This window comes from Pteropus alecto, unplaced genomic scaffold (assembly GCF_000325575.1).
Source record: "Pteropus alecto unplaced genomic scaffold, ASM32557v1 scaffold109, whole genome shotgun sequence".
Lineage (NCBI taxonomy): Eukaryota > Metazoa > Chordata > Mammalia > Chiroptera > Pteropodidae > Pteropus > Pteropus alecto.
The window spans coordinates 9,838,296-9,853,639 of NW_006494608.1; the positions used below are offsets into that span (position 1 = coordinate 9,838,296).

A 15,344-nucleotide genomic window follows, 5' to 3' on the forward strand; every position below is an offset into this window, starting at 1 on the left:
ACTGAGGTGGCATCAGAGCAAAGACCAAGAAAGAGATAAGGGAGTTAGCTAAGTGACTATCTGAGATTGTCCAAAATGTCACTAAGTGATTTTAAAGGAAAACGTGGTACTGTTTTGGAACTATTATTGGAAATGATCAAAGCAAAAGATAGAGGTAATTCCAGAATAGACTGAAAATCTGACTGGAACTAGAGGAAATCAGTCTTTTGCAGGAATTATTATTGAACAATCTAGAGAGAGCTATAATAGACTCAATTCATAGCCCTCAGAATCACATAAAAGGAGTCCTGTTGAAAATGTTAATATAAGTGTGGTATATGTAGACTGAAGGTGAGGAATATTTGAATTTATGCTCTGATCTTAGAACTATAGATACGTTATCTGTAGATTAGTGATGAAGCCAATAAAGTTAACTTGACAAAATATACACTACTCATAAGTGGCTGGACTAAAATTTAAAAATCTAGACTCACAGTCCAATGTTGGTTCCATTATACCAAGTAGTTCTTTAAATTTAAAAAGATTAAACATTAAAATCCCCAGGAACCACAACCTTAATAAACAAGATCATCACTACTGTCTTAATTCCCTGAAGACGTAGGAGAGAATACACACTTTTTGAAGCCCTTATAAAACGAAAGAGGAGAGTGCGAAGCTGATGTGAGTGTATCAGCATGGCTGCGGCTTGTCCAGCAGTGTGCACAAATCATGGTGGAAGCCAGGGCAGGGAGAAGAATGGTGCGTATGTATATTCAGTGGCCTGTGAGCTTCTTGGCATACCTTCTTCAAATACATACATTGATTATTTAGCAAGGCCAGATGGTAGGCTTAAAGGCTGACAGTAGTGCCCTGTAGTGCCCCCAAAGGGTGCATGTCATTTATAAACCATGCTGGAATTCTCTGTTGTTGGGATGACGGAAGTGGATATAACCAAAGGCAAATGTTTTATGTCAAGAGGAAAGGGGTCAGGCTTACAGCTGGAGCAGAAAACCTTGGCTGCTTTCTTCCAGGCTCGGCAGTTTTTCTGGCATTTATCACCCTCAGAACAGCAAGTGGTAGAAAGTGTGGCTATGTTCTCTAAGGGCCATTGGATCATGGTGATAAGCAGGGATTTCCATCATTCAGACCCCAAACTCTTTGGACTTTTTTAATCCTTTTATAATAAGGATTGGTGAAATTTTATTTAAAATGAGATGGAGGAGGATAAAAAGTCAATAAGCAAGTGCACAAAGTGAATGAGGTGTTTAATCTACCTAGATATTTTTTAGTGCTTTAAGAATACCTTGTAATGTGAAGTGAGATATGTTAATTAGCTTAATAGTGGTGATTATTTCACGATTTATACATATATTAAAATATCAAGTTGTGTAACTTAAATATGTATAATTTTTATTTTTCAATTATACCTCAATAAAGCTGGGCAGGGAGAATAGCTTTCATACCCACATATTGTGTTAATTGTACATCAGATTTACCAAAATCTTACCTTGGCTATCCTTGGTTACTTTGTAGCTTATATGACTAAATATCTTTCCAATACCCTGAAATGCAATTTTTTTATTAATTCAGACTGAACATTTTAGAATTGACAATATAGTCAGAATTGGATTTTACCATATCTACTTTAATAGTTGAAATGAAAAATAGTGAATGATGTGTTTCACTTGAATTTGCCCAATGTTAAAACTTTTGCTCTTCAAAGACATCTGGTTTCCCCATGGCTATTTTGTAGTTTGCATTTTATTTTAGCAGTTGCAACTGCTATTCCTGACATCCCTCCTGTGCTTTGTAATTTACAAACAAAGGGAGCTGAATTAGGAGGCTCAAGTAAAACCAACCAGGAACCTTAATCTTGGTTCAAGATCTCACAGATTGCTCAATAGAGGAAGGAACTTAAATCCTCCTGGGGCAGTATCTGGCAAAATGTGTCCTTAAGTGATCCTTACAACAGACAAGATTAAAGGGAATGATAAAGAGCTGACTCCTGACTCCCAGGGCCACAGTAAAATTTCTTGCTACTGGCAGTAGGTGGGTCTGACTACTTTTTTAATTTTCTAAAGAACAGTGTTTTGGACTGGTGCTGTTTTTCTCAACATGATTGAACATAGATTTAAACAGCTTTCTTTTCAGTTCTTGGGGCTATATACATTTGCACTTGACAGCTTTATCCAGTGCAAAGACAAAACACCAAGATTTATGCCAGAGAAAAATTGACATTAGTTGTTTTGGATGCCCATAGAAGTACATTTTCTACTCAAGCTGCTATATAATCTACTGAATTCCCCCATATTTTGAAGGCAAGTTTAGATCTGTATAATAACTTGAGGAAGGGCAGGAAATCTGTGGTTAAACACACAATAAATTTTTATTTTATTTTGGCTTGTGAAATATTATTTCATACAACCTATTAATCCAAACTTATTTTTATACTTGGAGATTCAGTTGTCTGATGTAATAATTCACACAGATTTTCACAATTATATTCTTAAGAACTAGAATTCATTAGTATTAATTAACACGTATTGTGCTGTGTCCTCAGTGGGCATATGTGGAACAGTGTACCTGACGTGTATGTGGCAATATAAGGCAGTTTCACATTCTTTACTTTAATAGCTTATAATATAGATATTCTACCCCAAACATAAGAGAGAAAGATCAAAACACATTTATAGAAAAGTAGAAACCCAATGCACTAGCATTCTCCTCATCTCCTCCGAGGCTTTGCTCAACAGTTTTGCCCTTTCTTTTCCGAATCATCAGCTTCTTCCTCTTTACCAACTCCACAGAGCTTAAGCACACCAAGGATATTACTGCTTTGAACAAGAACTCCCTCTTTGATTGAGAATACTCCTCTGGCCATCATTCTCACTCACATTCCAGCTTCTTGAAAGAGCAGTGTGTGCTCCCAGGCTTTACTCCTAACTCCACCATCTGGCCTCTGCTGCCAACACTCTATGGAAATCGTCATCCTCCAGGTCATCAATAACATGCTAAGTGCCAACCAAGCCAAAGGACTCTAGTCCTCACCCTACCTGACTTCTCTATTCCTTCTCCGTTTCCTTCATGAGTTCTTATTCTTCCCATATGTACATTCTAGGGTTGGCAGTGATTTTGTCCTGGGACTTCTTTTTGAATTTCTGTATTGTCTCTGGTGATCTCAGTTACATCTGTGATTTTCATCTCCTGCACTCGGTCCATTTGCTTGGTGCTTACTCAGAGAGTCAGTAATGCCAGGTGGTTGAGAGCACAGAGTCTGGAGCTACTTACCTTAGGGTTTAAACTTCTGTTCTGGAACTTTCTAGCTGTGTGATCTTTATGAATCTCAATTTCCTTACTGTAAAATAGGGAAAATAATAGTACCTGCCTTTTTGATTGTTTTATACCATTCCCAAGAGCATGGCACAATATTCTATGCCCAGAAAGAACAAAGTAAAGTTACAATTAAATGTAATAATGATGCACATAGGATATTGGCTAGCACATAAATATCCTGTAAATGTTAGTTATCATTATTATTACCAGGCATTTACATTTGGATGCCATTAGGTACCTTGAACTCAACATATTCGTAACTGAACTTGATTTTTCCCCAAATCTAGACTCCTTTATTGCAGTTCTGGTTAGTGACTTAATCAACCCAATCACTAATGGAGAACTAGATAACATTTCTTTCTTCATTCTTTTCTTTCATCCCTGTCTATACCCAATATGTCTAACATCAATTTGTCTTCTTAATATTACTTAAACCAACAATTTTCTTTCTACACCTCTAGCCATTTCTTTAGTTCAGGGCTTCCACACAGATATCAAATTGTTCGTAAACACAAACCTCATTTTTTTACTGCCAGCCTCAAACTCTATAACTGCCTTCATTTGCCCCATTTAGTCTGGTTTTCAAGGCCCTCCATAATCTGACCCTGCCTCTCTCCAACCTCATCTCTGCATTTAGGCTCTCTCCACACTGTCCACCCTCGCCAACACCAAACTCTCTACTTCAGCTGTAATAAGCACCGACTTCATCAAACATGCCATCCTGTCTCCTCTTTCTGTAGCTTATCTATGCCAATTCCCTTCCCTGTAGTACCTTCCTCATTACCTCCTCCTCTGTTTTACCAATAAAATTGCACTTATTCTTAAAGATCCATCTAAAATCTCTCGTCTTCTATTATATTTATTCGTACACTATTCCACCATATACTTACTAGTTGAATTTAGTTCACCATATTGTTACCAGCTGGGGCAATCTGAACTCCAGCATTGCCCTGGTAACACTGGGGATTTTTGGTTCTTTTCGCTGATGCAGAGATAATTCCAGCTCAGCAAAATTTAGAAGGAGCAAGATTTATTAAAACTATATTTTAGAAGGAGATGGGCCACACTAAGGAAGGCCTGCAGCCTTGTGGAATTTGGGTAAAAAGATAAAAGATAAAAGACAGAGTATACTCCAAGGAAGGAGTGAGTGTTCAGTGAAGAGAGCTGTGACAACACAGAAGTGGGAAGGTCTGTCTATATTTGGGCCATGATGGGAGTGTATAAGGGCTGTACTAGATGATCCGCATGTGAGATCACCTTGACTGACAGTTGGCCGCTATATAACCCTTTGCCTACTGCATATGTGCTTACCCAGAATTCAGTCTGTAATAGTTGGATTCATTAACTTCCAGGCATGGGCATGATATTATAATGATGATATAATGAGGCTGAGGTTATGGCAGGTTGGTATAGTACTTTCTGTGCAAGCATCAGAAAGTACTGGTTGAGCCAGTAGCTTTTATGGCTTTTGTGCCTTAGGAGTTGGATTAATTTATAATCCTAAAAGGGAAGTGTTTCTGGGAGGTCCTTAAGGAATGTCTTCAAGGGAGGTTTCTGTGGTTATAGTGCTGGGCCTTCACTCCTGTTTCTCATGCCTACCTAATTACCAAACAATATTACATTGTCTTATGTTAATTTCTACATGTATTTCCTACTGCATTTTGAACCCCTTGATCCAGCAGAGACTGGATCATTTTTTATATTCACAGAATCTGCACTCTAATATTAGTAGAGGGAATAAATGAGCTACCGAGAGCAGGTGTACCTTTCCTAACTTGTCTAATCACTATTATTTTTTTAATTGCCAGCAAACCTATGCCTCCTGCTCCTCTAGAACTGTTTCTACAATCGTATTAGACATTGTGAACTCCTTCTGCATAGATGGACTTTTTTAGGAGTAGTCTTACAAAAGTTGGACAGATGTTATTTCAAATGATGTTCATTGTATTGCTCAATGTCCCCTTTCTAAGAAACCACAGGAGAAACTTTACTCAGCTCTCTGCATCTGAAATAGCTGCTCTTTTCCTAAGTAATATGTGTTCTTTCATGTTATGAACTCTTCAATTTATGTAACTTTAAAGCTTCAGAACCAAACTTAAGATGTCAGAGTGTTCATGTTGCATACACTGAACTGGGTGTGTTTTTTCTGCACATTACCTTTCGCTTACTAAATATATTTTCTCTATTATCCCCAATTATTTAGAACATCTCACAGACTATAATTAATAATTCGTCCTTATGACACTGGCAAGAGAGCACTAGCTGTGCTTTATAGATAGAAATGGAAGATCAGAAAGTTTCTGTAAACTTAAACAGGAAGTAAACACCTCTAATTCTATATTAGCTTCTATGATTTCTTTTAGATACTGGAGCTCACAGTTATGCTTTTCATAATCATATTTTAATAGCTTGAATCATTGGCTGTTTTATAGTAAATATTATAAACATGTATCATTATATGGTTTCTCAATATTAAATTGAAGCAGAAATTCTATCATCAATTCAATTTGTCCAAAATACAAATTACATGTTGAAAGAAAAGCTTCATTTCTTAAAAAGCATATCTGTGTTTACACCCTTTCAGAAGTAGAGCCCACCAGCATCTTATGAGGTCACAGTGGCCTAGAATAGCCACGTTAGAATCTGGTCATGTTTCATTTCCCCAAAGATTGTTCTTTGGACAAAATTGTTTTTCTTTCAACTGACTTATTTTGGAAAGAAACTTCTAAGTACTCATGTAACTCCAAAATATATTCCAGCCAACTTGTTCAACAAATTATTTAGTCGAAAGAATAGAGATTTCAGTCTGCTGGGCATAAAAAAAAGAAGGATGCCTAAAAAATGAATTGAGGGAGTGGTTAATGAGCTCTGTGTTAATATTATTGATTACTTAAATTAAAAAAAAAAAAGCCTTTGAGTCAGACAAGCACTATACAGATGATGACAGGCCCTTCTTACAAATAACAGTATTATGTTATGGGAACCATATCTCCTAAAGGGTTGTAGAATTCAAAGGCCCTGGTAGTTTTGCCTCAGGTATCTCTTCACCTAATTTGAAATTCAAATGTATAAAACTTCCAAAGCTAAATATGACAAATTAGACACGGCCCGTGAAGTTACCATTTAATGAGCTATGAACCTAGATTTTCATCTCCCCGGGAATAATTTCTTTATTACTTTTTGTATTTTATTACAATAAAGCACCATTTGACCTTCAAGTATGATAATTAAGCTTCTAAAAATGTTATAAATTTAGAGTGAAAATAGTTCTCCCTGTATTCAGGAATATACTTACAATCAGTATAAAAGATTACTTAATGTTTAAAGACAGCTAAATTATACACAGAACCGGCAATATTAGGAAGCATTTTTCCTCTTCCCTTCCTCTCCTATTTCCCATGTCAATTTGATTTGTGTTTCATAACAACTTATCATCTCGCACAGTATAAAATCAATGAATCAAGAGCAAAATTAAAATATATCTTTATAACCTACAAATGAGGAAACAGTGAACTCTTTGGGGCAAGATTTATTCTCATTATAAGCTGTCAACAATGTGATCTTAAACAGTAAAACTTATGACTGATTATTTTGCTATGCTCATGCTCTCACCTTTTCTGGGGAGATTTCCATACATTTTTTTTTAAACTTTGCCTATGATATGAATAAAACTTTTAAGTGAAAAATCGGAATACAAAACAATATACCATCTGATTTGTTATTGAATTAGTTTTAAAAATATTACTGTGTGGTAATTTTTTAAAAAATCTTAGACCTTTGATAACTTGAAGAAGTGAAGTTCACAGATGGAGCAGAGGAGAGGAAGTGCAGCTATATATTGGCCTGTAGCCTGAGCATATATGGTTTTTAAGTAACATTCAGAAGGAGGAAGGAAAATCAGGAATATCATCATTATCAAATAGTAATAGTAATAATAGAAATAGTAATAATAATAACAACAACAATGATAATAATGACAACACTAATAGTACTACTAAGAAGAACAAGAAGAAACCTTGTTGCTAACATTAGCAATAATTTGCTAGAGGTGTACCAATATCTATCAATACTTATTCTCCCTTTCTTAAGCAAGACTGTGAACCCCAGTCAGAAATACATTTCTTAGTGTCCCCTGAAGCTTCCTGTGGTAAAAGAATTAAGTTCTGTCCATAGGAAAGTGAGCAGAAGTGACCTGGGACACTTTCAGGGCTGGGTCATACCTCTAAAAATATAGGCATGCTTCCCTGGCCCTTTACCCTTCTAGCTGCTGGAACAAGTGCTAGAGCAGCCAGCTTGGCCCCTGGATATGGAATCTATATGTTGTACACAGCAGAATCATTCCACCAGCCCTGGACCACCTACCTCCAGACTGTTTTGTGACTGAGAAATACACTTCTAGCCATTTCAGCCACCTGCAGTTTGAGGTACTTTGCCATGGAAACTTAGTCTATACTCTAACTAAAAGAGTTAATTTCCTGTGGGCTGGGGTGGGGTCCCTTTTGAGAAATGATATCCTCTCTGTATTTCAGTCACAATCCTAAATGCCAGAGTGGAAATTAGAGCTGATTAGATTGTATGTTCCTGTGAGTAGAGATTCTGTTACCATTTTGGAAGGGTGATTTGAACTCTGTTGTCGCCCCAGCGGCATGGGTGGGGTAGCGACTCAGAAGTGCAATGAGCATTTTTCCTCAATTCTTCTCTGCTGACACAGCAAAGAATTACAGGTCGATGAGATTTAGAAAAGATTTATTGAAAGTATATTTTAGAAGGAGATGGGCCACGCTAAAAAAGGCTGCAGCCCTGTGTAATTTGGGAGTGAAAAGATAAGACAGAGTACGCTCCAAGGAAGGGGAGTGGGTTTTCAGCAAAGAGAACTGTAACAACACAGAAGTGGGAGGGTCTTTATTATATTAAGGCCATGATGAGTGGTTACAAACATGTTGCTAGGTGATTGGCATATGAGGTCATCTTGATTGACAGTTGGCCGCTGTATAACACTTTGCCTACTGCACATGTGCTTACCCAGAATTCAGTCTGTTATCATTAGATTCATGAACTTCTAGGCATATGTATGGCATTATAATGATGGTATAATGAGGCTGAGGTTGTGGGCAGGTGTCTGTGGCTTGTTTAGCCAGTAGCTGTTATGGCCTTTATGCTCTAGGATTTGGGTTAATTTATAACCCTTAAATTTATAACCCTGTTTCTGGGAGGTCCTTAAGGAAGATTTTCAAGGGAAGTTTCTATGGTTACAGAGCTGAGCCTTCACTCCTGTCACTCATGCCTAACTAACTACCTAACAACTCTATGTTGTATATCTCTGTACCCCCATATCTTGAACAATGCCTAGCACAAATGTGCCCCCAAACTGTTAGTTGCTTGGGTACTAATAATATCAGCAAGACATTATTGCTAAAACCATTGTTTTTAGAAAATTCTAATGTTCTAATGTTCTCCTGTGTTTCCTCCTCTCTTAGTCACTTTTACACATACTGTCAACTTCATTTTACCCTACTTTTCACTTTCCTTTACATATCTAAGGATTAAGTGTACAATTTGCTTTGTTCTAAAATAGATATGAGGCAGCTTACCAAAAAATGGCAATCGAACAAGGCAATCAAGTGGAAAAATCAAAGGTGATGACAAACGAGGGTCAGAAAAAACACATCCAGTTGAGATTAGTATGCAACATGAATGCTCTGACATCTTATGTTTGGTTCTGAAGCTTTGAAGTTACATAAATTGAAGAGTTTGTAACATGACAAAAACACATACTGCTCAGGAGAAGAGCAGCTATTTCAGGTGCAGAGACTTGAGAACAGTTTCTCCAGTAGTATCTTAGAAAGGGGACTCAGGCATGTTTAAGCTACCCAGACCACTTATATGAAAGGACTCACTGACAATGTTGGAAGCATATTTTGACATTTTTCAAAGGTTCAGTTTCTCAATTATATTTTCCAAAATATCATAAAATACATTACCATGAAGAAGGAGCTTTCAATTCAATTCAGTATTTATTGAGAATCTATTACTAGCTTAGGCTGATGTCTTTTGTGGGCATGTTTTCTACCTTTGAGGAACTTATTTCTTCTTGGGAGAAAAGACATTATGCAGAGAACAGTTCTGCATGCTGTAAAGCAAGGGCTGGACTGTATGATTAAGATCAGTAGTTTTTAAATTTGGTTTTCTATTAGAATCAGCTGGGGAGATTTTTAAAAATACAAATTTCAAACATCCATTCCCAGAGATTATGATTCCATGGACTTTTTAAAAATGGCCCTCCCCTGATTATAAGTAGTTCAATGAAAGATGCCAGGTGCCAAAATAATTTTAAAAAGGTAGATATTCTTTTATTGGATACAGGCCCTAGTCACCAGAGTTATTTAAAATCAGGTAGATAACTGATGTCGCTGTAGAGATTTTATTATACTTATCTAACCATTGTACTGACTAGTAAATATTTCTAATTGATAATGCCATAAAATTCACATTTAACTAACTTATTTCTCAGTATTTTAAAGTTATTATTTTGTAGATATTAATGTTATTTCCCCCCCTTCTTAACAATTTATACCTTGAACACAGAGAACCCTTTGCAAGGTAGCCACTATTGGACATGGTATACTACCATAATATCTCAAGAAACAAAACATACAAACAAACAAAAATCTCTTTGCTACCATTCCCTCCTTAGGTGCTACAAATCTCATTTCTTATCTTTGTAGTGAACCTTCTTGAAAGAGCAGTCTGCATAGTAGTTAAGAATGTGGCCTCTGAGGCCAAAGTCTCTGGGTTTATTTACAGATTATACTCAAAACAGTGCCTTGATAACAGGATGTTCTCAATAGATATCAGCTTTAGTAGGATCATTTTGATCTGTCCTTCAACCATCTTCTCTGCCTTGATAACAGGATACTCAAAACAGTGCCTTGATAACAATAGATATCAGCTTTACTAGGATCATTTTGATCTGTCCTTCAACCATCTTCTCTCTTAAAACTCTCTCTTTTCCTTATTTCCATAATGAAATGCACTCTTTCTCAGTCTCCTTTGAGAGCTCTCTTCTACCAGTCCCGCAAATACACATTTACTTCTTCATTTCACTTCCTTTTTTATACCCCCCATTCTCTCTGAGTGACTTGGCCTTCCATGACCCCACCACCTCTTGTGCGATAATCATTCCCAAATTGACATCCAGTACAGATCCCCCTCCTAGCTGTTCAATGGCTGTCCAGTAGAAGTATAATGAGAGCTGCGTGTATAATTAAAAATATTCTAGTAGCCACATTTAAAAAACAAAAAGAAATAGATGAATTTAATTAGGTATTTTACTTAACACAGAATATATAAAATAGTAAGCATTTCAATATAAATAATAATATGACACTATTAATGAGATATTTTACATTTTTTGATACTATCTGAAATTCGGTGTGTATTTTACACTTATAGCACATCTTAAGTATTGGAATACTTAGTCTGTTTTATAAAATTTACACTTGAAAACTAGATTCACATATCTAAGTGTTCCATACTACTTAAAGGTCTCCCAATAACTGAATTGAATGTCAAAAATTGTTTTCCTTTAATATCTACATCCACCTTGACAAAATTTGTTCATCTTTTTGTGGAAAAACTGATTTTATTTTGACACAAAAGTATATAATTACATCTGTCCAAGTAAATTTATTTACTCTTGTGTCAAGCTAGTATTATTAACATGAGATTCATAGAGATATTGCATAAACTGAAAAGCAATGCCAGCAAGTGATTCTTCAAATTTTTCCTGGAGTTTTTCGCAGACATATTAGAAAATGCTTTCAATAGCAATGCAAGTCTTCTCCACATTTATTCATGTTAGGAAAACATGTGAAATCATTATTTATTTGTATTTTAGAGGTTTCAATTTTAACATGAATTCTCATACTTTTCCAACTACTTTGTGAACAAGGTCTTGCTTTCCTTGAAGCTTCAAATTCAGCTCATTCATATGGAGTGTGATATTGGTGAAGAAACAAAGCATTGTGCCACGTTTTTGTCATTAATTATTAGGTAATAGGCATTCTTTTTGTTTCAAGGAAATCTTAAATTAGAGGTACAGTTCAGTGAATCTTTGTAAAACTCTTCTATGACTTGACCAATAAGCATTGGCACAAAACACAAATAGTGAAATTTTTCTTCTGTTTTTTCAAGACTTCCATAAACTGGTGATGATGCAGAGCATTTGCATATATGTGCTAACTGTACGTTAACAACTGTATTCATAACACTTTCCATAGAGTCTCTTTCAAAAAACTGAGCACAAGTATTTTTAATATGTATAATATATTGGTATGAAGTAGTAAGACAAATGTCAGTTTTTAGTTTTAAAATGCTGTTGTCTCAGTTTTTCATCTAACATAGCTGAAGCACTGACTATCGTGATAGAAACAAATTTTTTTTATATCTAAATGAAATTCTACTTTAACTGATATAAAACATTTTAAAATATCTATGTTTTGAGTTCTAATTTTTAAATCATGGATTGACAATATTTATTCATAGGTTTGGAGTCTTTCAAGAAAAAAAAATATAACCAAAGTATTAATTGGGCAGTGTCCCTTATTTTCAAAATCTCATCAGAGTGCCCTTTCTTAAAATGCATATTTGAACATCCAGTCCTTTGCTCATAAATGTTCTGGAGATTATCATACTTTCACGGTAAAGTACAAATTCCTTATCATTTAGTTCCATAATCTAGTCCTCCCAATCTTCCCAACTTCACCTCTTCTGTTCTCTCCTCTTAAGTGTTCGTCCAATCATGCTGTACTTGTGGTTCCCTCAAAAGGTTGTTTTCTCTTACTGCTCTGTGCCACTCCACTTTTACTCCAGAAAGAAGCATCTCTCCCTTCCCTACTCCCACCTATCTTCCTCCTACTAGTCTTTCAAAACTCAGCAGAGAAATCATCTGCTCTGGGAAGCCTGTCCTGACAATTCTCTCCTCCTGGACAGCCTGGAATTAATATCCCCCCTTTGTCCTCTGTCTCACCCAAGCACTCTCTGAATGCTGTACTGTAGCCATTATTACACTGTATTGTAGTTGTCCCCATGAGACAGTAAACTCTCGAGGGCAAGGTGGTTTTTCCTTCTATTTTCCTAACAAGCAGAATAGCCCCTGGTATGTAATAGGTGCTCAGAAAAGGTTTTGGCCTGTCCATTAACTAGCACATCACATTTATATTGTGTGTTTCAAGGGGTACCTGACAAAACTTGAATGATAAATAAGAGGTTCTACTTTTCACTTTAAGAGTAATGTGTTACTTTTAAATATAATAGCTAAATAGAGAGTTAGATGTCTTATTTTAGGATGTTTATTGGCATTTTCTTCTTACTCCTTTCAAAATGTTCTAGCCATTTTATTTTTATATGACTTAAGTTTTGTAATTGTATTTGTGATTGTTTATTACTGGATTTTGCTTTTGTTGTTAATCAGTCATTTCTCCTTTTTTCTCTCTCGGTCCAGCTCCAACAGAGACCACTATGCACCCACATCTAGGTAAGTGTTTAAGACCCCTATGTCACTAACCTTAGTACTAGATCTTCTTGTCTCACTCCTCTGGCTATGTGGGCAGATGATATTGAGCTGAGGAAACTCTCTGCCTTCTCTGATCATTCACTGAAATTTGACTCAGGTCCAGATTATGCTTGAACATAAGACCCACCAAGGAGGTAATTGTGCTGCCCAGCTGCGGGCTAATGAAAGGACTTTCGAACCTGATAGTACTCTCATCCTTGGGATCCTGTTGAGTGTGACCCTATGACAGAGTGTTCTGATACTGAATTTTCCACAGTGCTCCTACCCTCATAATTAGAATACAGAGGCAGTGGGTAAGGAGCTATGCGTAGGGAGGAATTTAGGTCATTTCAGATTTGAGATTTCTGCTCTAATTAGTCTTAAGTTGTAAAAAGAGAAGTAATTTGGTCATTTCTTCAAAAACTGAAAGAAGAATATTTAAATAACTGTCTGCTTTGTTTAATGGCACCACATAATGTTACTGCCACTCATTTTTCTCACAATCTTTTCATAGTGCCATGTACTTAGTGGGCTTAGTTCTTGAGGCAGGGTTATATAGTGGATAAGAATATAATTTCTGGAGCCAAACCACCTAGTCTCACCTTCACCACTTGCTAGACAAGTGACATTGAACAAATAACTTAACCTCTCTTTGCCTCAGTTTCCTCTTTTATAAAATAGAAGTAATAATAGTGCCTACATTCTGGGGTTGTTATGAGGATGAAATGATGCATATTTATAAGGTATATAGTCAGTGATATAACAGTTTTGGAAGTAACTTCATATATGAACAAATAACCATTGAGGCTTACTCATGCCTTTGTAAAAAATTCTCTAGAAAACAAATTATCCTTAGAGTTAAATTTCTCATTTTTTTTTTAGTGAAGACTTATTTTAAAAGCAATTTCCTAGAATACATTATTTAATAAGAATGAAAAGAAGTCATCCTAGCTGGCTCCAGCCTTCAGACTTCTCACTGTGGTACTTGCAGATGAGTCAGTTATTTTTCTCTTGGGCTTTTCCTTTCAACCTATAAACCCAATTAGTTTATTTTTCTCTTTGGAAAATTTGCTTTGAGAAGCTCTACTTTTATGTAATGCTGTAGCTTGGGGTTCCTCTTCTTTAGCAGACAAACATAAGCGCTTAGAAGCATGCCTTCTGGCAGCAGAGGCATGCTGGTGACCCACAGTGGCCCGGCCCAGTCTTGGCTAGGTTGGATACTTGGGAGAGCTGTACCCTGTAGGGGTTTCAAGTACTGAGTCTAATTGCTCAGAGGAATCATTAAATCACTCCCATGCACAGAATATGTGACAGCGTTCTCTCCAGTGTAACCATGTTCTCCCTGTTATCGTGCCCCTGGCTTTGAATCTAAAAAGCCATTCCTCTCAATATATGCTGATTCACTAGTTGTCAGGACTTTATGTGCTTACCTGCTGACATAACTGGTAGAGAGGGCGAAGATGGTAATATCACCAAAGAGAATTCAGAACTAGGCTTCCTGATATTTTAATTACCCAATGAGTTGATTTTAATTACCTAATGTGAATTATAGTTTTAGTGAGCCAAAAAAAAAATAATAATAATAAGTACAATACCACCTTTGGAAAAAAAGTTTTTGGTTATCTTTTGTTAATTCAATCATGATTTATATTTTCCAAAAAGCATGTGTAAACTAGTTCATACAAAATTGAAAATTGTACAAGCCCAGAGAATTTGGATTAGCTGTAATGAACTCCCCAAACAAACCATGGGAATCAGATAAGAGAGTTTTTTGGCACTAAATTAATTTTTTACATCTTGAGTAGAAATAATTTGTTTCTCACAAAACCTTAAAAATGAGCCCACTTACATTGTAGTTAGCTATGACATTGTTTTTACTCATCCACCCTCTTTTCAGTGGAAATATCACATGCTCTACACTTTGTGAAAACATGCTTTGCTCTTAGCATGCCCAGAGTTCTTCTGGAGCTAAAAAATGGGTATTTAATATAATCTAAAGTGGAGTGATAGTATATTGAAAATTATGGATGATTACCTGGCCTTCTTTTTGACTTCTAACATGACTTTATTTGGGAATTTTACTTATTCATGTAGATAATTTCTCCCATGCAACTCTGAGGGGAAAAAATGTTAACAATTTGAAACGCATTAAATAAAAAATGAGTGAATATAGGGAATGAGAGAAATCATGCCAGGGCAAAAGAGAAAGTAGGAAAGAGAAGAGGAAATGGGTTAGTAAATACCAGCAACATTACCTGACAACAAGCACTCAGAATATTCTTTGCCTTTCTATACTTTAAAGTGAACTAGAGACTGAATCTGTTCTGGGCATGTCAAGCTATGACAGACAAGTTTTGTGTGACCTCTCCCTGTAGGTTGGTGCTTACCTTGGCCTTCCTGTCTGTCCTGCTTGGTGACACTTTGGTAGGGTTTCTCTTTATAGGCTCCGGTTTCCAGATTTCTAGCTGTCCTAAACAGC

At 36.2% G+C, this 15,344-nt stretch overlaps 1 protein-coding gene across 2 annotated transcripts in view; it reads left to right on the forward strand.

Moving 5' to 3' along the window:
• Positions 1-15,344, forward strand: part of RELN (reelin) — a 457,821-nt gene that overhangs the window by 199,753 nt on the left and 242,724 nt on the right. For both annotated transcript variants that reach the window (XM_006925407.2, XM_025041934.1), the window contains exon 5: positions 12,815-12,847. In XM_006925407.2, the coding sequence (XP_006925469.1) occupies positions 12,815-12,847 (33 nt within the window). The remainder of the gene's footprint in view (positions 1-12,814; positions 12,848-15,344) is intronic.